A 27,468-nucleotide genomic window follows, 5' to 3' on the forward strand; every position below is an offset into this window, starting at 1 on the left:
ATAGATAATCGACAAGGACCTATGGTATAGCACAGGGAACTCTACTCAATATTCTATAATAAACTTAAATGGGAAAAGAATCTGAAAAACAATGGATATATATAAATATATAACTGAATCACTTTGCTGTACACCTGAAACTAATACAACATTGTAAATCAACCATACTCCAATATAAAATAAAAAAATTTTAAAAAGTGAAAAAAAATAAGGATTATCTCATTCAGCATTTCCCTAGAAGATAAGAGGCTTTAAGTACCTCCATATCACAATTATTTAACAAATCTGACTGACAGGTTTATGACCTATTTTCACATGTATTTTCTATTGAAGTTTCAAAAATCATTAGCTACACAAAGTAGAAAGAAGGGGTAAAATCCTTGGCATGAGTATAATTCAAGTGGGAAAAAAGGCTTATGCACCACTAGGAAACAGATTTTATGAGTTTCCACTAATGAAAACATGTGAGGCTTACTTGAAGCCAAATTATGCAAAAAACAGATGGAAAACATATGTGAGCAAAGCAAGTGGTTACATTCATAAACACACAGCAGCCAAGCGGCTTTCTTTTTCACTGACCTTCATGCCAGGCCTACATAGACAAGGCCTAGACCGGATGCTTTCTTTTTAAATGTAACCACTGTAAAATGTAAATAGAATGCACGACATAACATTGGCAAGCCGCGTTGGTGTATACAAACAGGGGAACCAGCTTCAGGAGGACAAGCGGCCAAGGCCAATGATGACTGCACACCTAGACCCTACTAAAACCTCATCTGACCACTAGGTCAAGGATCTCTGCCCAGCAATACAACGATCTTGCCATGAATGTTTCATGTTCCATATACCACTTAACGTCCAGATTTTTTCCTAAAAGGCAAAGTTAGGAACAGCTTAAATGAAAAAGCCATCAGCTGCCAAGTGGTACCACGTACAGGACGTTGCTTGGGTGATGCACTTCTCAGGCAAGTAAATCAATATTCACTTACGTTTTAAAGACAAGTAAAAACCCCAGAGAAGCAACTTGTCTAAAGCTAAATATCCATGTTAGGAATAAAGATCACAACTTCCTGGCAGCCTGAGTCATATTCAGATTCCTATGACCCGTTGCCCAAGTGAGTTCTGATTTTAGACTTGGCCGGGGAGTAACTCACGTAACAAAGAGACAGAATAGATTTGGGAAGTTTCATCTGTGCCTGTCACCCCCAAAGCACGCACGCACGCACACACACACACACACACACACACACACACACAGAAGCATACACAGATACACACACGGAACTGAAAGCAATTATGTCAGTGTCCCTGTGTATGGAAACGGACAGAGAACTAGAATTGGGGTTTTGGATCAGCAATCAAACTTACAGATCAGCAGGTCAGGGCTGACTGATCATTGTAGCATCTCCTCCCTACATCTGTCTTGTCATAACTGCTTTTTGATTTAACTTTTGTTTCCAAAGGCTATTCCATCGGAAAAGTCAAGACACATGAACTACAGAAATTCAAAAGACGTGCGTTATCTTAGAGCAGTGGTTCACTGAGTCTTCCAACAGTAACAAAAATGTATAGGGTTTGAAATAAAGGTGGGATTAAAGAATGTACCACCAAAAATAAAATCATAGTAATCAAACCTAAGGCTACAAATGAAATGCACCAAGAACTCTACAGCTTTCACATAAATGAATATGAAAAGAATGTTTACAAAGGACAAATTACAGAACCTCAGCCAGGTGTGAGCACCTGGAGTCCTTATTTGCACGTTAAACTCAGGCTCTGTGCTGCACTTACCTCCTTTCCACTTGTGTCCTTGGAAGGAAAGGACACGTTATCACAGAGGGAAGCACATCTCTTTTTTTCAGACTGGAAATGATGTGTTGCATGAGGGCAAGATCTCTCCATGTTTTGCTTTTCTTGAACACCGCAGTCATTTTTTGATGGGTCTTCAGAAAACCCACTTTTTTCAAGCACTCTCTCTGTACCACAGTAAATGGAATTTAAGCTGGCTGCCTTTTGGAAAGAAAAACTATCAGTTCTTCTCTGGAATGTTATTTCTCTTGGGTTGACATCATCGAAATGGTCCTTCCTCTTTGCACAGTAGGGAGTGCTGTCTTTTTCTGAAATCCTTTCCTCTAGTTCACTAACTTTGACTTCTGTTTTCTGGTGTTGAGGAGGAGAAGGGCTCCCAGGATGACACCGACTGCTCACCGTCTCATGCTGGACACACGCTTCCAGAGTGAGGCTGGGGCTGGTACATCCCTCCTGCACCAGCCCCTTGGACCAGGGGGCTGCCTGCTCCCTGGAGACCAGGATGCTACTCCTCTTCCCTTCATTTTCATGGTTTGGCTCTCCTGACTTTGTGTCACCTACAGTTTTCTTGGTCGGTTCTCTTCTAAAGTATTTTCTTCTTCCAGCAGAATATTTTTCAAGGCTCAGAGGAGTTTTGGCAGGATCTAAATATTGTTCTTCTTTCTCCGCTCGGACACATCCACAGACATTCCCCATGTGATTTGCAGGAAATCACAGTTGCTCAGTGTCACTCATTTCAAAAGCCAGGGCTTACTCAGATCTCCATGCAGTCTAATTCCTCAGACTTCATGACCATCCTTTTCAGCATGAGGCCATTTTGCTTATGAGAAAGGCACCCGCAAGAAATGCCGTGGCATCCTGCCCAGCCGGTCCCTGGGTCTCATTAGACACCCCGTGGCTTACTTCTGGCCACCAATCATCTTAGACAAACATCACTGCTCACTGTCAAATGACACGCTGATGAGCTTTCAAGGCAAACCCTTAACTTTATTGCACGAAAAAATTCTGATCCTTGCTTTACTTTCAGTTTTCTGAAATGCGGTTACACTACCAAAGTTTGAATTAACCTTTGGAACCACTGGTGATTCAGCAAACACGAGCACAAACAGAAAGCAAATCCCAGTCAAACTTAGTTTCAAAGTGCCTTTCAAATTTAGTTTCAGAGATTCTCCACCATACAATTTTTTTTCTTAAGAAACACAATCTAATGTTGGCACTTGCCCCCCCAAAAAGGGCTCAAAAACCTCTATAAACTGTACTGACTCTTATTCAAAAACAGCAGCCATAAAAAAAGAACAGGATGATTCAACAGCTGAAGGAGAGATAATACATGCTAAATGCCTAAAACACTATTCAAATTGTTTCTAAAATCAATCTCTTCGAATAGTTTGTCATACTTTTCATATGACAAATTTCCAAGCCATTTCTCTTTTTATGATCATTAGGATTTTCATATGAGGAAATTGATAAATTTTATGATTTAAAGCATGGAACTCTTAGCCAGAAGAAACATCTGTGTGTACTTATACATGAATTAAGGCAGTTGAACTTTACTTGTAACTTTTATAATTGTACCCTAGTTAAATATTACACAGTTTTACCAGGGCCATGGTGTATACATAATAAATCAGTATGGAACCCGATGACCTAAAGTGTGCATATTTCTAACACTGAGTCATCAATATGGTAAAAAGGAAATTAGTATCGCATGACTAGTCTTTTGCATAAGCTGACTAGAGCCCACGAGCCACAACTACTGAAGCCCGCATGCCTAGAGCCTGTGCTCCGCAACAAGAGAAGCCACTGCAATGAGAAGCCTGCACACCGCAATGAAGAGTAGCCCCCGCGCACCACAACTAGAGAAAGCCTGTGCGCAACAACGAAGACCCAACACAGCCAAAAATAAATTAATTAAATAAATAAATTTATCTTAAAAAATGGAAAGAAAATTGATAATTGCCTTTCTTTAGGTTGTCTTTAGACTGATCAAAGATGGAACTCATTTTTCTAAATAAAAATATTCAATTAAATAGTCAAGTTAGCAATGTGGCTGATATTTGTCAATAACAGACCTGCATGGTGAGGTTTTCCTTAATCATTTCAAGGGGAAATTAATCTCCAACAGAAAAATAACTGAATATCCTAGAAGACAAGCTGGTAAAAATAAAGCTTCAGGTTTGTTGGTTTGTTTCTTTTTAATTTGATTTTCAATGTCTTCATTGGCAATGGAACATTATTCAAGAGAATTTCAAAGTATAATGGCTGTTATTTACACTAACACGATGATAGAGGCGAAACCAGTGATTTGCAATTGCTTCCAGCCCTGCCAAACAAAGCAAATGCCCATTTTCAGGCCACTGCACACTGCTCCCTCCCCCAGGAATGGCCCCACTTCAGTCTCTGCCTGGTAACTGGCATTCCTCTTGCAAAGCCCATCAGTGATAATTTCCTTTATTCTCTAAGACCTTCTTAATCCTACCACAACACACCCTCCTCTACATCCCTATTCTTATTTGTATTGTGATAGACTCATCACCCCAGATTATAGTCGGTTTTACAAGCAGTCTCCCAAGTATAGAACAATATACTTCATCATCTGAATGAGACAGGCTTTGCTGCAGTGCTGCAGTGCTTGCACCTGGACACACCTCTCCTCCAGCAACAAAATACAAAGAAACTATATGCGACTAAAAATAACTGTGTGCATTTTGCAGTTGGGGCAAATTCTGGACAAAAGATACAAAGAGCCCAAAAAACCCAACTGCCACTTTTGAAGAGCCCAGAGCAAAAAGCAGGATACGGGCATGTGCCCCCTGCACTCAACATCACCTAAGCCACCCCTCAGCCTGAGTCCTGGACACACCCCTACCCTCTCCCCATATAAGGAACAAGCTCGTCCCGCCTCAGGGAACAAGAACAAGCAAGGGAACCTGTTGCTTGTTCCCCCTGCTGCTGCAGGGGCCCCAATAAAGCCTTGCCTGAATTTCTTGTTTGGTTTCTAGTCAATTTCTATTGATTAAGGAGGCCAAGAACCCTGGTCAGTAACAATTAGTATCTCTGGATCTAGCCTATGGTAAATAATACAGGATTACTGTATTGATAATGCTTACCTTCTGTAACATATTCAATTTGCAATGCTCAAATATTTTTAAATCAATAAATAAGGCTCTGTCTTGGCATAACCAGTAAAATCGTTCTAATCTTAAATTATCATAGGACTAAGAAAAGTATTTCTTTAAATGAAAAGGAAAATTTTAATTTTACCAAAAAATTTATATGTTTCATTTTAAATAAATCTTGGTCTAACTTTTAAATACTGGTGATAATTTAACAGTCATAATATCTTGTAACTCAGGTCCTAAAATACACTGGATTTCATAATATATGCCACAGGATCATATTAAGAAGCAAAACTCTTGGGAGTTTGGGATTAGCAGATGCAAACTGTTATATAGAGGATGAATAAGCAACAAGGTCTTACTGTATAGCACAGGAAATTATATTCAATATCCTGGGATAAACCACAATGGAAAAGAATATGAAATAGAATGTATATATGTGTACAACTGAACCACTCTGCTGTATAGCAGAAATTAACACAACACTGTAAATCAACTATACTTCAATAAAATAAATGTTAAAAAAAAAGAAACGGGCTTCCCTGGTGGCGCAGTGGTTGAGAGTCCACCTGCCGATGCAGGGGACACGGGTTCGTGCCCCGGTCCGGGAAGATCCCACATGCCGCGGAGCGGCTGGGCCCTTGAGCCATGAGAGGCCCGCGTACCACCAAAAAAAAAAAAAAAAAGAAACAAAACTTCTTTGGTACTTCTGTGGCTAGTCCTCTTCTGTCCTCCAAAGACACCTGAACCCCAAAGAGCTTTCTTAATATGTAATTCTTTTTTGAATGATCTTTTGCTTTACAATTCTTTCAATTTAGGGTCTAACCATACTGCCTTTAATTTCCAACCATTTACTCACATTTTGGTCTGTTACTTTCTGGTTTCTTCTCCCAGGAACTTGGGGGGACCTTCTCCAAGGTCCCCAATGTCTTTTTCCTAGACAAAACTACTAACCCGTACTCAATCTTAACTTTTTCAGGCTCTCCGGTTGCATTTCACACTGCTCACCATTCCTTTCTACTTGCAATTATCTTCCCTTGGTTTAGTCAATACTACATTTTCTTGTTACTACAATTAGAAATGAAGAATGCTGCTCTATCTATTGGGAGAATGTTGGTAAAACTATCATCTAGGGCTGTGATGAATCTATCTCAATATAAATAAAAAGAGGGAGGTAGAGGAGTGTTGTAGGATCAGAAAGGTGTTAGAGAAAAAGGGAGATGCTCACTGATATTAGAGATAGGCTTTGCCAGCTGGATGCCAGCTGCCAGCCAGAGGTCTCCAACTGTTCATTTTCTGTTTCCCCAGATGGAACGTCTTCCTCCTGCACCCCTAATCATGGGCCTTCCCCAAATTTCTGTCCTTTGCTCTCTGCTCTTCTCCACACGTGCTCATCCCTTGGATCCTCTGAAGATCCCTTCTCTCTGACAGATTCAAGGACCACTTGTATTCTGGAAACTCCCAGGTTTATCACCTGTACCTCTGACTCCCCAGTTCCGCTCTGCTCACACATTTCCAGCTGCTCAGCAGACAGAAGCCCAGGGTATCCCACCAGAACGTCAAACTCACGCAGAAGGTCACCTTTCCCTTTACCCTCACCTCCATTACTGGTTCTTATCTCCCAGGCTTAACCGTTCAGAGGCATCTTTAATCCCCTTCCTTCATCCTCCACACTCTGTCACCAAGTCCCTTCCTTTCTTTCTTCAAAACACCACCCCCTGGATTCAACTTTTCTTCCCCATCTGAGTCCTGCCTGGCCTCTATCACTCCACTCGGAGGGCACCACCTCAGCCTCTCAGCTTATACCCCTGACTGTGGCCTGTGATCATTTCTGATTTTTTTTACTGGAGCCCACAGAATGGTTAGGTGACTTGCTCGATGCCTTCATGGCTACAGATAAAAGAGCCAACGATGACACTCAGCTCTCCCTCCCTCCAGAGCCTGGGTGTGCCCCACAGGGGTTCCCACTCTGACCTTCAAAATCCAGACTCAGCCTGTATCACCAGCTGTCAGTAACTATGGGATTGGTTCCATCCAACAGGCCTCTAACCTCCCTATATGGGGCTCTTGCATTTTCAACCCTATAAGTTCTGGATCCCTGAGAAAGCTGCTGAGAAACACCATGTAAAATCTGCTTTTTTGGCCAGTTCTAGCTAGACTTCACCTGTGCTGGTAACAAGGTCTGGGGTCTGGCTCCATGACCAAATCCCTGCCTTGGGTAAGTACTCAGTACCCCAGGTCCCCTAAGGATGGGGTCCTCTAGTAATGAGGGTCCTGCTTCCACTTCCTGATACTGGATCTCCCAGCCATCAATAGCACAGCTAAGTGGACATTCACCTGTATTAGCTGCCCTGTCGTCTGGCAGGCTGACACCTGGTTACCTGGTCTCCTGGGACCTGGGTCTCCTCCTCCAAATTCCTACTGCTGCAACTCTGTTGCCTGTCCAGGTCCTGGAACCTACAAGACTCTACTTCCTATACCTGTCCATCCCTGCCAGATTTATCCTGTTCCCAAATGAGCCCTGACTACATTATTTTCCACCTACATTCTCCTACAAACCCTGTATCCCAGTCAAATTTTTTAAAGATTAGAAATAAGTCTTCTTCTTCCCAAAATTTGGTCCAAAACCCCAGCTCCTTTCTGAAGTTGGCAAGTTCTCTCTTCCTCCTGCAAGGTCCACCACACAGCTGTCAATCAGTAAGACCTGCTGTGTGCCCACTACAGGCCAGGCTCTGCGCGCTGCACACACAATGCTGCGTGGTCACACAAGGGATTGACAAACCCAAAGCCAGTTCCAAAACTAGGACTCACCCTAAATCAAATGAAGATGATTTTTTTAAAAATGCATCATTTTATAAAAACCAAAGATCAAGATCAGCCTTTAACTGGCACTGGTAATTAGATAATAATTCATAGTTAATATATTTGCCTTTACTCTCCTTAAACCTAGTTTGAGAAAGTGGAGCTCTACAGGAAACGTGGATAGTTCTAGTTCAACAGATGTCTTTATGAGAACGATACTGCCACCTAGTGTCTACAAAACTAGGAGAAAACAGCAGGCATAGTTGAGAAACTGTAATATCAATGAAACCCATTCTAAATAAGGATTGAATCATAAAACTTTTATGTATCTAAATCAGGTAATGCTGGCCAATAAACAAAGAAATGTGGCTACATTCAAAAAAAGGGAATCTCTGTCTTCGAACACTGAGATTACAAGTATTTTAAGCTTTCAACAACACGAAATGAGATGCCAAGTTCATTAGCAGCATGTTACTGAGAGGAATAATACAAATATATTGTTTAAGAAACAAAGCCTAAACATCATATGATATCACTTATATGTGGAATCTAAAAAAAATGATACAAATGAACTTATTTGAAAACAGCAACAGACTCACAGACTTAGAAAACAAACTTACGGTTACCAAAGGGGAAGGTGGGGGGAGGGATACATCAGGAGGTTGGGATTAACATATTCACACTACTATATATAAAATAGATAAACAACAAGGACCTACTGTACAGCACAGGGAACTCTACTCAAAATTCTGTAATAATCTATATAAGAAAAGAATCTGAAAAAGAATGGATATATGTATAACTGAATCACTTTGTTGCACACCCGAACCGAACATAACATTGTAAAGCAACCATACTCCAATATAAAATTTAAAATTAAATTTTAAAAGAAAGAAAGAAAGCCTGAAATTTATCTTCCTCCTTTGGATGTGAATGTGTAATTCACCCTTCACATGAACCACCTGAAAACTAGCAATGAGGCTAAAAGAAATGACAGTTAAGAAAATCAGGCTTACCTGAAAGTGCAAAATTATTGTCCATATTAATCCCAAAGTCAATTTGGGATTTCCATCTGTTATGTCATCATTTCTAATGTTCACTAATTTCACCTGTTTTGTATGTGAAGAAGAGATAAAACAAAATATTTTTCAAACCAGCACGAGTTATTTTTATCTACATAAAAGTGATTCAAAATTACAGATACAAAAAAAAAGCCTGAATAATTTAAATAACAGTAATCCTTAAATTACTGTTTTACCCCCATCCCCACTCATTTTCATTGCAAATTATAGAGAAACTACAAAGGAAAAAAACCTCAATATTATTTTGGTTTTGTCTTCTACAGCAAGTATTAAAAGTACACTTGTCAAAACAAAAAACACAATTCAAGCGAAAAGTCCTAAATACTTAAGATTTTTAAATTAGAAATAATTTTGCCTTTTGAAAACAAGCGTTATTTTACAATTAAGTAGGAAACTATTCTGAACCACCAAATAATTTTAACAACTTTCTTACACTTCGGTCATAAAGAGTATTTTAAAAAAAACAACTAGCACTATTATTCTATTTGTCTATCATAGATTGCTACCAAGATAAGTAACTATATAACTCACTGGACATTTGGAAGACTGTTCAAAACTTTAAAAATAATACAATAATCAGACTTAAAGCTTATCAACTGCCCAATTATGCATTCAGGTAAATAAATGTAAGGATGATATTTAACATTTACTTCCTGGTAAAAGAATTAAATATCTATCATGAATTCAAGAAAATGATACCTAACATTTTACTTCCTGGACAAATCACTGCCAAAAATATTTCGACAAGGAGACATAATTAACCATTAATCCTTCTGTAAACTTCCACTAGAATAAAGAAGAGTAAGGCAAATACCAATATCATTTAAAATATAAGCACTGAGTATTTGCTAGAATTTAATAACTAAAAGCACTTTGATGCCATAATAAACTAAATGAAGGACTAATAAACAGACAGTGTTTCCTGCTCCTCCTTGCCTCCTCTCTTCTCTTCCTCCTACTCCATTAAAAAGCGAAATTGTTGCCACCTCTGATTTCTCACTGTTTTCAGTAACTTTCAATTATCCTGAGTTTCTTTGATTCCTCCTTTTTCTACTAATTGAAAATTACCAATTATTTGCCTTATATCTCTATAATACACAATGCTACCAAATCAAGATCAAATCCAATACGTTGTTCATTCTTTTCCATCATTTCTTCTGAAACCTCAAGCCAGTCAGGGATTGTTGTCAGAACTGTTTTATTTTTAACTACTTCTAGATTATCCAGTTGTATCTACTTATAAAAAATAAACTATTGCTTCCTCACTACTATGTATTAAAAATACATATGTCAAGTTTTTTAAAAGTATTATGTTAACTATCTTTTATAAAAATAAAGTAATTTTAATAAAAAATAAAGTATTGTCTCCCCACTACTAAGAACTGTTCATAGACATTCTTAACATTCTGTTGCTACTAAAATGTCATTAAATTCCTAGGCAAAAGCATTCCAGTTCCAACAGAAGGAAAACTCAGTAGCTCCTATTCAGATGGAAATGTAGCCACTTACACCTACTATTAACCTCCTTTTCTTTGGAACAAATGTTTAAAAACATTTTAAAACATCTGTCTCATGAAAGCACAAGTTTAATGATTATAATTCACAGTCAACTTTAACCTTTTCATTCCCTGACATGGTCCTATGCATATTTATTCAGTCACGTATGTTTATATGATTACAATCTTTGAAAAACATCATACCTGGCGTCTTTTCAAATAGTCAAGTGCAATTTGTACATTCTGTAGTCTGTGAAAACGCATCCGACCTTTCTCTCTGGGCTAAGAATAGAAAAATGCAGGGTATAAAAAACACTGTATTTTCTGATACCACTGATCATGCTAAATACACGTATGCTGAATACCCTATATAAATATACTGTATGCTCATCTTAATATGTCAAAACAGTATTTACTGCTTGGGTAGATCCATTAAATATTTTAATGATATTTTAAATTTTTTGTATTATCTGAGATTGAATTTAAACTTGGGATTTTTCTGAGTATTATTTTATTTTAAACAGATCCTTTATTCCAAATATTTAAACAAAAGAAAAAGAGAAAATACCACGGAACATGTACACTTTTCATATTCACTATCTTATAATTCTAGCCTACAGTTATTAGCTACAGATGCACAAAAAGAATTAAATACCATTCCCCATTTTGCCTTCTTAATAAACTTTAAATCAAGAAGGTTTTTATAATCATATATGTATGGCATGTTAATGAAAATGAGGTAAAGTAGCATCAGTTAGTATAAAAATCACCAAGAAGGAGAAAGACAGTGGAGGTTTACTTAGCCATGATAGAGGAAGAGAGAAAAGCAATTAAGGCCATGTAATATATTTCCTCTTTATTTTATTTTCGTTTTGCACAAAATCGGTTGGACTCGCTAATAGTTTTACACTGCTTGGGGATGGACGTGATGATTTGCTGTCTCAGGAAAACTGACAAACCGTTAACTCTTTTCCTTGATGCCATTTCCCTTAAGAAATGTCACAAGTTAGCAGAAGGAAAACGTAAGGAAACAGACCTGAGAAAATGTTCAACAAAAATGCAAAGAATGGAGCTGAAATTTACCACATAATATCTTCCAAAGGGAAAAAAAAGAAAAAAGAAAACTGACAGCTGAGCTGCTCAAACATGAATAGGTTGCTGAAGCCAAAGGCAGCAGAATTAAAACAGACAGCAGACCACAGAATGGGAAAATAAGTTCCATATAACAGGAGAAATGATGGTGATGAATTCCCCACTGGATCCACAAAAGCACAAATTCTAATAAAATCAGGGGGCTCTAGGGACGTGATGACAAAAGAAGCACATCTGTCTTGCAAAGGTAGGCTGAGTCAGTTGAGTGTCACCGGGATTAAACAGCTCTGTGAGCCCTGTCAGGATTCTAGCATTTTAAGTATTCCCCCCTAAATAAAACGAGACATATAAGGTAGGTAAAGAATGTCCCTCAAATACCTACTGCCAGTAGGAATGATTTAAAGCATAATCTTAAACATTAAATAAATGTCCGTAAGTTCCTTCAAATAAAACAAAAGACAGTTATGTTGGAAATATTAATTTCAGAAGTGGAACAGATCTGCATTAAAATTAGTGGGCTGGTTGTAAGATTTCCATACTTATACAAAAGGTATATAAATTTCTTTAGCTCAAATGCCCTCCTGTAATTTAACCACATATGTTCGAATACCATGCAGTGCACAGAAATACAGAAATAAATTTAAAGAGAAAATATGTCCTTTGTCCAAGTTGCTGGTACACACACATCCATCTCCCTGCGGGTTTTGGTCCTTTCTACAGTTTTCTAAAAAGGAGCCCAAACCCGTGGGTTACACTATTGTGTTAGCGCTCACCGCATGTAAGGCTAGGTTAGTGGAGTTACGGGGGCGACACCTACCCCCTTATCCTCATCCTCCACATCCTCATGCTGTTCATATTCGCATGCTTCTGTGGCACTCACCAATCGTAAGGTCTTCAAAAAATCTCGTTCCCTTGGCTAATGAATATAACAGACAGAAGATAGGACAGCAAAGACACAAGACAGACCAGAAATGAAAAGAAGAGCATGAACAGAACTTAATGAAGGAGACCAGGTAACCAAGAAGGGGGAGAAATGTTCACAAAAAAGGAGATGACACCTGTGGAGGGGGTTAGACCATCTGTCAGAAAGTGATGCTTATTTCCTTGCTATTTGTGAGTCTTTTAATAGGGGGTTATATTATGCATCTAACTTCTGATAAGAAAAAAAAAAAACCCAAAGGTAAAAAAGAACAGAAGTAGTATTTTAATTATAGAATTGATTATGTAAGCAAGGTCATCAAAGTACTTCCATCTCCCAAATGCACAGCATTTAAAGTCTGAAAATGCTTCATAATCTAACCAGAACTTTTTCCAGGCAGAATTCACAGCAGCTCAAAAGATGAATGCTGCAAAACTCTGAACAGTCTGTGCTGAAAACAAATTAGTCATATGCAAAAAGGATTACATGTTCTTCAAAATAAATTATGAAATTTAAAACTTACCAAGGTGTCTCCTGAAAGAACCTCTAAAAGAGAGATCAAATTGTGTCCGTCCCTCAAGTCTTCATAGAGATCATTCACGTGTTTTCGAACCTACACAGAAAAAAGCAATTTAAAATTTTCGGTCCTAGAACCCAGATCACCCTTAAGACTCAAACAAGAAAGGGGACAAGGAGAAAACATTCCTTCATGTACATGTGTTCACTCATGTAGTGTTTTTAAAAATATTAGTATTCTCTCACTACTTAAAAAATAAAATTTAGGGCTTCCCTGGTGGCGCAGTGGTTGAGAGTCCGCCTGCCGATGCAGGGGACACAGGTTCGTGCCCCGGTCCGGGAAGATCCCACATGCCTCGGAGCGGCTGGGCCCGTGAGCCATGGGCGCTGAGCCTGCGCGTCCGGAGGCTGTGCTCCGCAACGGGAGAGGCCACAACAGTGAGAGGCCCGCGTACCGCAAAAAAATAAAATAAAATTTAAAAACTAAAAAAATAAATTTCAGATTAATAATTCATACAAGTAAAACTGTTAAATTTTTAACACAACAGAATATATAAAAATCTGGACAACTACATAGAGTTACAATTTCCAAAATACAGGCAATGCCCTGACCTGAATCATGATTCCTGATACAGCAACCAAAGCCACCTCAGCAAGAGGGGTGAGTTTTTATCCCCCGGTTGGTCTTCCTAATCTCTGGGCCACAAAATCCAGGATGCCAGAGGCACACACTCCACACTTTAAAAATCCACAGATGTAGGCTGGGGAAAGGGTACATGAGACTCTGTATACTGTTTTTGAAAATTCCTGTGAGTCTATGGTAATTTCAAAATAAAATGTTTTTTAAAATTCATATATGTGAGGTCATAAGACCTCTGTCCAAAATTCTTCTGCACAGCGTAAATCTTCCTGTGGTGGAGAGTTTTCTTTCTTTCTTTCTTTCTTTTTTTTGATACCTTCTTTTTTAATATTTTACTTTACATTTAAGTAATTTGATTTACAATGTTGGGTTAGTTTCAGGTGTACAGCAAAGTGATTTAGTTATACATATACCTATTCTTTTTCAGATTCTTTTCCCATATAGGTTATTACAGAGTACTGAGCAGAGTTCCCTGTACTATGCAGTAGGTCTTTGTTGATTATCTGTTTTATATATAGTAGTGTATATATGTTAATCCCAACCTCCAAATTTACCCCTTCCATTGGAGGGTTTTCATAACCACATTTACACTAGCTGCAAGTTAACAGGCCTCGTTTAAGTTTCTGATTTTAGAGCTCAAACCACCAAAGATTTCCCCCAAACTCTGCTAGCTGGCCACGCAGGGACACTTCCTGTGAATGAATGCTTGGCCCACTGTAAGGTGTCTGCCAGACAGACAAGGACAGAGCAGGCTGTGAGAATGGCTGTCCCACAGTGGGCTGGTTCATCTCCACGTTCTCACCTTTGGGTGATTCTGGGCTGCGTTACTTTGCGCTGCGCTCAGGAAAGGAGTCAAGGAAGTGGTCCAGAAAGAGGCAGAGACCAGCATCCCCCTTGCATCACTTGGGCACAGCCCTACATGCTCCCTGTCTGTGTGGTACACTCTGGAGGTTTATACACATGAGTCAAACTCCTTTACGCTTGCAAAATGTCAGGTGAATATACAGCAGAAAGTAATACAGAGATCCAAAGTATAGTCAAAACTCTCTGACTACAGAGCAACCAGCAAGAAAGGGCCTAATGGAAACTAGAAGCAAGGCTTTGATGGGTAAGTCTTCTGGGTCTAAAAAAGAAGCTAAATTTTATTATCTTAACTGACTATCTACATGTTTTGCAGTATGTTTTATCGTCAGAAAATATTTTTGATTAGTGAAGAAAAAACTTCCCTTAAGAGTTTCGTATCAAATTTACCACCTCCTATAACAGTATTTTGGGACTTTCTGCCTAAGTCACAGAACCTTTTAATATTCCATTAATTTAATATTCAATTATCCATCTATGCATCATTACTACAAAAAATATAGGCATTAAACTCAGGCCCAACAGCTCTAAGTAATTGCTAATTCCAATAGTACCCATAAAGTGGCAAGGAAAACTGAAACAGTCAAATTACTTTTAACCAAGTGTCCCCATTTTCACAAGCTGACATTTTTATTTTGATTTCCTAATTCCCAAGGAATATCAGCTGACTCTTTGGTGTCACAAGATACAACAGTAATAGAAAGCTCAAAAATACTTCATTTTTCTAAAAAAAAAAAGAGTATATCATAACACATTTCAGGCAATCCTTATTTAGAAAATCTATACATATCCAAATAAGTTACAAAGAGATTATTCCTTCCATTAAATATTGGGTTGGCCAAAAAGTTTGTTCAGGTTCTTCCATAAGATGCTACGGAAAAAACTTTTTGGCCAACTCAGTATTTACCTTCCATTCAATAAATACCATTAAATGACAATCCCCTGAAGTACTCAATTACATTTCAGAGATGAACCAATTTCCAAGGATCTTTTCAGGAACAAATCTATGACATCCATGACACACATGCGTGCAGAAAAGCAACTTTATGAAATGAGCACTAATACTTAATTTTCTACTCACATACTACTCACTGTAAGAATTCACCTGGCCTCATTCCAAGTCATGAGCTTGAATTTGTAAGCCCAAGGGCCTACTTGAAAACAAGACAGAGGATGTCCATAGATGGATGAATGAATAAAGAAGATGTGATATATACACAGTGGAATATTACTCAGCCAGTAAAATGAAATCTTGCCATTTGCAACAACATGGACCTTGAGGGAATTAGACTAAGTGAAATAAGTCAGACAGAGAAGAACAAATACCATATGATTTCACTTATAAGTGGAATCTAAAAAAACAACAAATGAGCAAACGAAACAAAACAAAAATCACAGATACAGAGAACAGAATGGTGGTTGCCAGAGGGGAAGGGGTATGGGGAGTGGGTGAAACAAGCAAAGGGGATCAAAACATACCAACTTCCAGTTATAAAATAAGTAAGTCATGGGGATGTAACATACAGCATGGTGTCTATAGTCAATAATATCGTAGCACATACTTGAAAGCTGCCAAGAGAATAAATCCTGAAAGGTAACTTTGTCTGGTGATGGATGGTAACTACAGAGTTTTGTGGTGATCATATTGCAATGTATACAAATATCAAATCATGATGATGTACACCTGAACCCAATACAATGTTATCTGTCAATTATACCTCAATTAAAAAAACAAGGCAGAGGAGCTAAGCTTGTGAATTTCATGCACATCACTGCATTTAAATCTATGTACTCCTCTATGTATCTCCAGTGTAACCAGAAAGCAGACTAACTCTAAGAGCCTGAGCAGGGACATGAGAGATCACATATATATAAACAATATTATGCAGCTCCTGACCCTTGGCCAGCTGCTGAATCCCTCAAAATAGACAACTCCATAGTGCACGTCTGACATCTTCAGAAGGTACAGTAGGACACAAGTGCACGGTCAGGATGGGGTCCCGCAGGGCAGTAACCAACACACAGAGTTGAGTATGCCATGCGCTCTGGTCCCCTTTACCCACTGAGGCCTGCCTGAGTCACACTTCAATCCACATGCACTTCCTCTGTCTTTCTCACTTCAGGACAGTTAAAGATGGGGTGTAATTAATAGCCAAGACATGGAAACAACCTAAACGTCCATCGACAAACGAACGGATAAAGAAGACGTGGTACATATATACAATAGAATATTACTCAGCCATAAAAAAAGAACAAAACAATGCCATTTGCAGCAACATGGATGCAACTAGAGATTGTCATACTGAGTGAAGTAAGTCAGAAAGACAACAACAAACACCATATGCTATCACTTATATGTGGAATCTAAAAGAGGACACAAATAAACCTATCTAATGAAACAGAAACAGAGTCACAGACATACAGAACAGACTTGTGGTTGCCTATCTATGAAACAGAAACAGAATCACGGACATAGAGAACAGACTAGTGGTTGCCAAGAGGGAGAGGGTTGGTGGGGGGATGGACTGGGAGTTTGGGATTAGCAGATGTAAGCTTTTATATATAGAATGGATAAACAAGAAGGTCCTACAGTATAGCACAGAGAACTATATTCAATATCCTATGATAAATCATAATGGAAAAGAATATAAAAAAAGAACTATTTATATGTATAACCAAATCACTTTGATACACAACAGTAATTAATACGTTATAATCAACTATACTTCAATAAAAGAAAAAAAAAGATGGGTATGATTCTGAACACATATTTCACAGGAAAGCAATTTCACAACTTGCCAGATTGAACCAAACCATCTACATCAGGGAAACTTTCCACAGCAAGGTGTCCTTTTCCACCATCATATTTATGCAACAATAAAGAAAAATCAAATTAGGCATGTTTAGAGAAGAAGAAGATTATGCCAAGTAAAACCATGTTAGGAAAAGAGAAAACATGTTATAAAGGGGAAAAAAAAAGGATTTTAGTTATGTTTCTGCCATAGGTCTCATGAACTAGTACCAACTGCCCAAACTCTCTGAGCCTCAATTTTCTCACCTGCAAAATGAAAGTTTGAAAACAGAAGGCCTCGAGTTCAAATCAGAGAACAAAAATTCTGTGATCTGAAAATAAAATTGTCATTGTTTTAAAAAAATCAATGTGTCAACTTAAAAGAGAAAATATGTAAAACGGAAAGCTACTCTTAAGCCTTCTGGCTTAATTTCTTAAGAATTTTAGAAAAAAATACATAAATAGAATAATTTAGCTTCTATAATGCTTGAAAACATCCTGAGTCATTGGTTATCATGGAATATTGCTTGTTTTTCCTGTCTCAGAAGATCATTCTGAAGGTCCAGAGAAATACTGTATATGAAAAACACTACATAAAGGTAAGATACCATTATTCTCATCTTTATCACTCTGTATAAAACAAATGCCACCAGTATTAACAAAAATAAACAAAAATATATAAACGATGAGTTATTACTAGGCATCCAACCCTGTTTAAGTGCTTTATAAGTAATGGCTCATTTTCTTCACCACAAAAGAATAGGGTAAAAGAGAATGTTAATTAAAAATTAAATATCAACATTATGGAAAAAAAGAAAAAAATTAACATTATGGGGAAGGAGTGGTAATGGATGAACTGCGTGGAAATAACTGGGGTCCTAGAGAAATATCTGATCATGTGATCAACTGGGGATGAAAAAAGGAAGGGATTAAATAGTTAAGCTGACACAGAAAAGCCTTTTATTTTATCCAAAGTCTGTGTCATAGATATTTGGCCTGGTAACTTTCCTTCACAGATGACTGCAAACTGCCAACAGTCTCAACCTTCCGCTTTCACTTTTTAATAAAATTCTTTCTTCCCATTTTGGATATTCCCTGTGGGACAAAAAACTGTCTGAATAAACAGTGCTCGAGGAAGTGATGAGCAACGTGAAAGCACTTTGAGACACTCTGTGGTTAAATTATATAACTTGAATTACATAACAGGGATGAAGCATCCTTTTCTATATTTCATACAATACTTCCAGAATTTTGCAGTGTTTTTTAAAACGTGTACAGCATTGCACCTACAGTTCACCCCTAGAGGGCGCTCATCTTTTGCTTAAGAAAAGTTTCCTAAGGAAGGGAAATAAAAGTAGAAGGAGGTTAGGCTGAGATTCCAAACAAGGTCCTGGTGATGACATACTAAATACTTCCGTTTTATTTTTGATAGAGAACAGAGTAGATCATGCCAGGTCTGTATCATCTAAATGGTTTAAGTGTTCAAAATACCACTCAAAATTTTTATTTTGTTAACTTGTAATTGTCTGATTTTACATGGGCTAAATCAAATTCAACTTTGAAGATCAGATCATCATATAGCTGCTTATGTAATGTTCAAGGATACCTTTCTCAAAAGTCTGACTCTGCAGTGGTTGATGTCAATCTAGACAAATTCCACAAAAATTTTACTTCCCATACCTAAACTTGCTGCCACAGTGGAGCTGCAGTTCAGTTCAAGTCACCAAATATTTAGTAAGCATCCATCATATGCCAGGGTATCAACTGACTTCTAAGGGTGCAAAGTTGAATAAGAGCATGCCACCTCTTGAGGCCCACAGGCTAGGATGACAGAAATTTACAGAGGGGTCTGGAGTCTGAGAAGTCCCCCCACAAAGATGAGAGTGTTCCAGGCGGAAGAAAGAACCAGAACAAAGAGCCAGGTGAGGGTGCATGCAGCTGTAGGGTGAGTTTCAGGGAAGGAAAGCGCCTGTGAACCAAGGAAACATGAGGTAGGGGATGAGGGTGGAAGGGGGCCAGGGCATGGAGGGGGCTTGGCCTGCCACTTGAACAAGGACAGACCTTCCCTGAGCAAAGCAAAGACAGCCACTGAAGGCTTCTACGCAGAATGAGGACACAGTATCTGACCAATATAAACCTTCTAACTATCTTGAGCAAACCTGAAGCACAGATAAAGCCCCCAAAGGTCCAATCTGTAGGCAAGGATGAAGGAAAGGTATCTCGGCTGGAGGAGGGGCGGGGGGGGTGGAACAAACAGAGGCCACTTGGTAAAATGCACGCCTCCCAACCCAGCAGCAAGGAGCAAAATGCCAGAAAGGACTGCCAGGCCTCTCTTAAAGCAGTCCTACATCTGAAGGACACAGTATTCTGGAAAACAACCCCTATCTTTAGAAAGCCGCATAAATAATAAAAGAAGGCTTGTCCCAAGTGAGAGCGCCTCACTGCCTTAGGTGGAGAGAAAGGGGACAGTCAGCTTCAGGGAAAACTATAAGTGAAAACGTTTTTCAATGTAATTTTTTGACTTCAAACAAACACACTCAGGAAAAATAAGCAACCACATTCTCCTGGGAGAGCTCCTTACAAGTCCTACTCTATTAATATGTTACCATATAAATTATTGATACGTAAACTGATGCTTTAAAAATACATAGAAATGCTTCAAAACAATGTATTCGCTTAGGTGCCTTATCTGAACAGTTATTACAAACTTATTTCAGTACTATTTCTTTAAGAATGGTGAAAAAATAAAACCACAGCTCAGACTCTTCCGAAATTACCATAAATTCTAAATTGGTGCAGGTAAATATAAAAGGGAAATATCCTTATCTGATGTAATAAAAAGGTGATCATGCTTTTTCCTAGGCAGTATATTAGGTCAGCATTAAGGCCATACATAACTTACCTCCTTCACTGTTTTTTAACCATAAAATAAAGATATTCGTCATACATCATAGGGTATTAATGAATAAAATAATGAAGAGTTTTAAACAAATCAGTGTTGGCCCTAAGTAGCACAAATAATCTGTCTACTCCATATTGGACCTGATTAGTTCTTGGACAAAGAAGATTTCTCTTTTAAGCTTTCAGGTTGACGATCTACAATCAATTAAAAAACAAGCAAAAAACAACAAAGTCTTCTCTAGTCTTTCACTACAAGGTAGAACTATAGGTTGTTAAATAAAATAAGAGCATCTTTCTTACTGATAAACACTTTATGATTTGGGGGCATTTTAGTCACGGTTTCACCCAGGTACTTCTTATACTCTCTTCTGTACAGCTTCACCATTGTCGTAGGAACCTTTACAAAAGGCGATTCCGATTTTTAGAAATTTTAAAGCAAGAAGCTCTTTTCTGTAACAATTTGTTTGGGGTTTGGTGGCTGGTTCTGGTTTGGTTTGGTCTGATTTGGGTCTACCTTTCCTTCCAGGTCTTCCCTTCAGTCCACAGGAAAACAGACAAAAATCTATTTTTGCACGTGTCTCCCCATTGTCCTGTGGATCTTTTATCGCCTGCAGACCTGTATAGGCCTTGGTGCTAAACACTTATAAGTAATGTAATTGAAAGGGAAAAATGAACTTAGAAATCAATTACTCTGCATATTAATTATTTTGTATCTGCCCACTGTTTTTGAAGTTAACTTTCATTAAAGATGTGGTCTAGGGACCTCCCTCCTGGCACAGTGGTGAAGAATCCGCCTGCCAATGCAGGGGACACGGGTTTGAGCCCTGGTCCGGGAAGATCCCACATGCTGCAGAGCAACTAAGCCCGTGCACCACAACTACTGAACCTGTGCTCTAGAGCCCGCGAGCCACACCTACTGAGCCCACGAGCCACAGCTACTGAAGCCAGTGCGCCTAGAGCTCATGCTCTGCAACAAGAGAAGCCACCCCAATGAGAAGCCCGCGCACCACAACGAGAATAGCCCCCGCTCGCCGCAACTAGAGAAAGCCCGCGTGCACTAACAAAGACCCAACACAGCCAAAAATAAATAAATAAATAAATAAATTTATTAAAAAAAAGAAAGATGTGGTCTAAACAACCTCTATACTACAATGTCAAACAAAGGAGCATGGGTTCACAAAGACATCAGCGTCATCCACTCCATGTAGGCTTTAAAAGGTAGGAGGGGGCTTTTTCAGATGAGACTAAAGGATGTTTCTGCCCAAGACTGTCCTGAGGGTCAAATACAGCGATGTTTTGGCAGGAGGATGTGGGCCTCTCCTTTTAAAAGTTTATAAAATATCTTCCTAGCTCACTACTTACATAAACCTTTCTTTAAACTATTTATCACTTCAAGAAATCACAGCAAGTCCTAATCTATCAGAACAGTTTTCAATGATAACACAAGGAAAAGGAAAGGTACCAATCACTGGCATTTTTATATTCACCTCTTTCCCATTCACCTTCTCACAATTTGGGCAAAAGGAAGAAAAAGCTGGGAAAATGGGAATCAGAATCACTTACTTCCAATGAATAGTTAATAAGCTAGTCAATGAAACTAAATTTTGAAATAAACGTAAATGTGTGACTGCAGTGATGTAACAAGACAAATGATGACAACTCTGCTGAATACTTTTAAACCAGTGATGCACTACATGAGCTCATATGTGTCAAGTCCTAAAAACAGAACTGTATGTAAAATGAGCCTGTTTGACACAGGTAACCCATAGCTACAGTATCAAAGTCCTGCTCCGTTATCACCAACATTTTAAACAGATTCCACTGTATTGTCAAATTCTAGCTTTTACTGGAAAAGTTATGAATCAGAATTGTGCATATTTTTCAAGAAAAATCATGTAAAATTATTTTCTTAAACTTTCATTTAAGTTACAGACATGACCAAAATTTACAACTAGTTCAAAAAATGTGTATATCCTCAATAAACCCCCACTTAATGACTCCAACATCGTAAGTTAGGTTCAGATTAATTATTAGAAACTGGAGATGCATTCAGGTAAATATATCCAGTTCCCAGATGAAAATAAAGACAGCTCCTGGAATAGAGAAACATACCAGTCATTGCCCCTTCATGCCAAGTCACTTTAGCAGACTGATTTTCTTCTTAACACCTGTCTATTATCCATTTCAAAGAAGCCTCGACCATGGTTGGCGATAAGAAGGAATAACTTTGGGGGTTGGAGGAGGGGGAGGGAGGCACCGCAGGGCACCCAGCAGTCCAGAGTAAGAGCTTTGAACACTGAGGAGGGGGCAGAAGGACCCTCAGCAGCTGTTGAGTGGGGAGAGAAGAGTCCAGGAGAGGGACAGAGGGGAGTGACAAAAACTTTGCTTACTGAGCACTTTTGAGCTGAATCATCTCCTTGGGGCTTGTTTCAAATGCCCTACAGGCTGTCAATGCCAAACCTGTTCCACAGTAATTCAACAATGAAGTAGACACTTGCCCCAAATAGGAACTGTCCTCTTTCCTTTTGGCACCATGTAAAATACCTTTTACAGGAACCCTCCTACACTGTTGCTGGGAATGTAAGTTGGTAACAGCCACTATGGAGGTTCCTTAAAAAATTAAAAATAGAGCTACGATATGATCCTGCAATCCCACTCCTGGGCATGTATCCAGAGAAAACCATCATTCAAAAAGATACATGCACCCTAATGTTCATTGAAGCACTATTCACAATAGCCAAGACATGGAAGCAACCTAAATGTCCATCAGCAGATGAATGGATAAAGAAGATATGGGTGGGGGGGTGTTGTGTGTTTTTGTGTGTGTGTGTGTATATAAAAGGATGGAATAATGCCACCTGCAGCAACCTAGAGATTATCATACTAAGTAAGCCAGACAGAGAAGGACAAATACCATACAATATTGCTTAAATATGGAATCTAAAAAAATGATACAAATGAACTTATTTACAAAACAGAAAAAGACTCACAGACATAGAAAACAAACTTACGGTTACCAAAGGGGAAAAGGGTGTGGGGGAGGAATAAATTAGGAGGTTGGGATTAACATGTACACACTACTATACATAAAATAGATAGCCAACAAGGTCCTACTGTATAGCACAGGGAACTTTACTCAATATTTTGTAATAACCTATAAGGGAAAAGAATCTGAAAAGGAATATACATATCTACATATATAGATAGATATATATAAACTGAATCACTGTGCTGTACACCTGAAACTAACATGATATTGTAAATCAACTATACTTCAATTTAAAATTTTTTTAAATGAATAAAATACCTTTTACAACATAGCTGTTTATAGCAAAAAGAAGCACAATCACAGGGCACACAGAAAAGCCAAGAACCAACTGAGCCCTCAAGGACTAACTTCTCCTTCACGGAGGATGACTAGCCACTTGTGTGCCACTTGCTGGAATGGTTATAACATGAGTCAGGCTGCAGGCTGGGGAGGAAGCGGGACCCTCGTGGGGAGAGTAGGGCAGATACTGTGGGTAAGGCGCCAGGGCGGGGGAGCCGGTGAGCAGGGCTGCCTTCTGGTCACACCAACAGGGGCACTTCCCTCGTTGCTTTCAGAACACTGGGCGAGAGACTTCCAAAGGGGGATGACACAAATGGTTGCTTCACGTCTTTTGAAGTCTCAAGGAATGGAAAATCTCAGGGGTCTCTCAGGAGCACATTTTATAGTTCTGAGGCCTTAATACCATGATGCTCTCTGATACTTTACATGCAACTAATTCACTCTTCTTTAAACATAAGCCCATGTCCTCAAGTCCTTACAAGTAAACAACTGAGAACAACTGGTTGCATCCTCTTCATTAAACCTTTGAAATAACCCAGGATTATGACCAAGACAACTGCAATAGGGAGATGAACACGGAAACTATTTTTAAAGACACCCCCAGACGATGCAATTCCTCTGTCTCTGCTCTCATCCATGCTAATGCCTAAAACCTCTTGCCTGTTAAAATGTTTCCTTAAATCCAGATGAAACTCCAAGGCCCCCAGTACCATGATTTATATTTTCCAAACTAAAACCACTGCTAAACATATCTAGGAAACAGATATGTTTGGAGGGAGTCACAAATACTGGATTATTCCATTAATTACTTAATGAGAAAAACTTTTGACAAATGTTATATATGCTGTTGTTGAAACGAATCTCTGCCACAGAATTATATCTTCTGTGGGAAGATTCAAACTTGCAAAGATGCCATCAATTTCATCAAAGTGATCACCTCCCAGGGATGGAGTGGGAGGCTGGGGTTAGCAGATGTAAGCTTTTATATATAGAATGGATAAACAACAAGGTCCTACTGTATAGCACAGGGAACTATATTCAATGTCCTATGATAAACCACAATGGAAAAGAATTATTAAAAAAAGAAGGTATATGTATGTAAAACTGAATCACTTTGCTGTACAGCAGAAATTAACACAACATTGTAAATCAACTATACTTCAATTTTTAAAAAGTGATAATCTCCTAAACAACATTACAATTTTGCCAAATTTCCAGATGCCAACCTGTTCGACAGAGACTCATAGACCACAAACGCTCAGCGGCTACTCCGCGCAGGTGTTCACGACCAGAATCAGAGGCGATGCCCATGTATATCTCATACTAAAGCCTAAAGTCTAAGTGGACGCTATTTCCCCTCCAGCCCCTGTTCTGAGCATCCTCTCTTTTAAACAGACACATTTCACCAAGAGTAGGCTGGAACCAGGTACCACCTAGCAAATCAGGGGCCACATTTCCAAAGGTGAACCCAGGACACAGCTGTGGGTACACTGCAGGACATGTAGGTCCCAATGCCTTAACGGGACAGCTGCATGTCCAGTCCCAAAAGCTAAGAGGATTTGAAAGGAATGTTGGCTGAATAGTTGAGGTCATATTCTCAAAGCCCCCACTGTCGGTGGTATTTCTCTGCTTGCTTCATGGTTATTCCTTCTACCAAAAATGCTGTTCTGTCCCATTCCTCCTACAGCTATTGCATCTTACTTTTCCTTCAAGGTCAAGCTCTAATGTTGCCCAAACCATGAAGGCTTCCCTCTTCTGCCCTCCCACATTCCTTGGTTTATACCAAGACACCGATCATCATTTTCCTTAAAGAATAGTTTTACATATATGATATACACAAGCATAAGCCCCTTAAAAGGACAGAGCTGTGTCTTAGGGCCTCACTATAAATGCCTCATGCTTTGCACATTACCTTTCACACAGTAGACTGTCAAAGAAGTTTTGTTCAATAAATAAAAGATTAGTCATCTGTACTTTGCCTGTGACCTTAGCCTTGCCCTCGGCTGTGGGCCCCTGAGTGCCTGCCCAGTGATGGGGAAAAAAGAGAAACTCAGGAAATAAAATTATGAACTCCACCACCTACTTCCCAGCAGGGGATTTGTCTTTGCCTGCAAGGCCCACCACGGCATCTGTGAGAGTTAGTACCTGGCATCATGCCCTATCACACAGGTGGAGTTAAATAAATGCTGCTGAAGGACCAACACGCAGAGGGAGACCGCCATTCCTGAACACCAAGTCTTCTAAGTGTTCCCCCTGACCCATCTAAACTGGTCTGATAAATGACCAATGACAGAATGGTGTTCATATAAATCAAATTTCAAGACTTAGTAAAGAATCTTTTAAAAAATGTTTTTGGTAAAAATATATACATCAATGGAACCCAATCCAGAAATAGACTCACACATTTATGGACAACTGGTTTTTGATGAAAGAACAAAGGCAATTCAGTGTTACATCTTTTCAACAACTGACGCTGGGAAACTAATATCTACATGCAAAAGGATTCATTTGGACCTTTTCCTCAAAGTGGATGAGAGACCTAAATATAAGAGCTAAAACTATACAACTGTTAGATGAAAACATACAAGTAAATCTTTGCGACCTTGGCTTAGGCAAAGATATCTTATAAATGACACCAAAAGCATAAGTGATAAAAGAAAACTCAGTAATAAGAGGGCATATAACCCAACTAAAAAATAGGCAAAGATCTGAACAGATACTTCACCAAAGATATACAAATGGCCAATAAGCACATGAAAAGAGGCTAAATGTCATTACTTGTTAGAGAAACACGATAGCTAAAATCAAAAAGACGGACAAGAACAAGTATTAGCAAGGATTTAGAGAAACCAGAACCCTCACACGTTGCTAGTAGAAATACAAAATGGTGCAACCACTTTGGAAAATAGTTTGGCAGTTTTTTAAACTGTTAACTAGATTTACCAAATGACCCAGCAATTCCACTCCTAGATGAATATCCAAGATAAATGAAAACATGTGTTCATACAAAGACTTGTATGTTTATGTTTATAGCAGCATTGTTCATAATAGCCAAAAAGTGGAAACAACCCAAATGTCAATCTACTGTTAAACAGAAAAACAGAACGTGATATATGAATAGAATGGAATACTGCTTGACAATAAAAATGAATGAATACCTGCTACCACATGGACAAACATCGAAAAACAACAACAGCAAAACAACAACAAAAACCCAATGCTAAGTGGGAGAAGCCAGAGCCAAAAAAACACATATCATAATGATTCTATTTATGTGAAATATACAGAAAAGGCAAATCTCTTGAGCTATCAGTGGTTTCCTAGGGCTGAGGGGAGTGGGAAGAACAAAGCAAATGAGCACCATGTTTCTTTTCAGGGCAATGGAAGTGCTTTAAAATTAGACTGGTGATGATGTCACAACTCTATAAATTTACTAAAAATCGTTCAATTTTATATACACTTTTAAAAAGTGATTTTTATGGTATGTAAAATATATCTCCTAAAAGCTGCTCTTAAAAATATTTAACTCACATTCCCTTTGAGTTACTGAGTGGCAGAAATGTTTGCACATGGGACATGTTTACACTCATCACAATTCAACAGGAATTAATAACAGTGCCCAGAATATCGGACAGGATGTCAGACTGTTCTAATCTGGAAGTACACACAACAGAAATACATTTAAAAGCATGTATAATTTGTATTTATTGAAAAAAGTTCCAAAAATAATTAATATTTAATTAAATAAAAGGACTAATCATAATACTAATAAAGCTGGAAAAGCTGGCAATGCCAACCACTACAAAACCTTTCATCTAAAGGAAAAAGGAGAATCTATCTTAGAAGAGCAAAGAGTAAATGGAATAGTCAAATTTAAAGGGCTACCCAGTGATCTAGTTGGGAAACAGATCTAATTTGAGGGACAAGGGACACATTTTCTCGGCTTTTCATCAGCTTACTTACTAAACTCTTATTTGAAGTGGGTGTATCTTTCATGACTACATCTTGACTCAAAGAGGATTATCACAGAAAGAAAATTTTGCCTAAGAAATAAAGCAATGTACTGAGCTGGCCTTTTCAAATACCATTTTGTTAAGTAAATCAAAGAGGGA

General features: G+C 38.6%; 1 protein-coding gene across 1 annotated transcript in view; it reads right to left on the reverse strand.

Moving 5' to 3' along the window:
* The window catches only part of DST (dystonin), a 494,547-nt gene that overhangs the window by 224,034 nt on the left and 243,045 nt on the right, over nt 1–27,468 (reverse strand). The window contains exons 6-8 of the mRNA XM_060021645.1: nt 12,843–12,932; nt 10,513–10,590; nt 8,747–8,839 (exon numbers count right to left, since the gene is read on the reverse strand). Coding sequence (XP_059877628.1) covers nt 8,747–8,839; nt 10,513–10,590; nt 12,843–12,932 — 261 coding nt within the window. The remainder of the gene's footprint in view (nt 1–8,746; nt 8,840–10,512; nt 10,591–12,842; nt 12,933–27,468) is intronic.

Source organism: Delphinus delphis, chromosome 10 (assembly GCF_949987515.2).
Source record: "Delphinus delphis chromosome 10, mDelDel1.2, whole genome shotgun sequence".
NCBI classification, from domain to species: domain Eukaryota; kingdom Metazoa; phylum Chordata; class Mammalia; order Artiodactyla; family Delphinidae; genus Delphinus; species Delphinus delphis.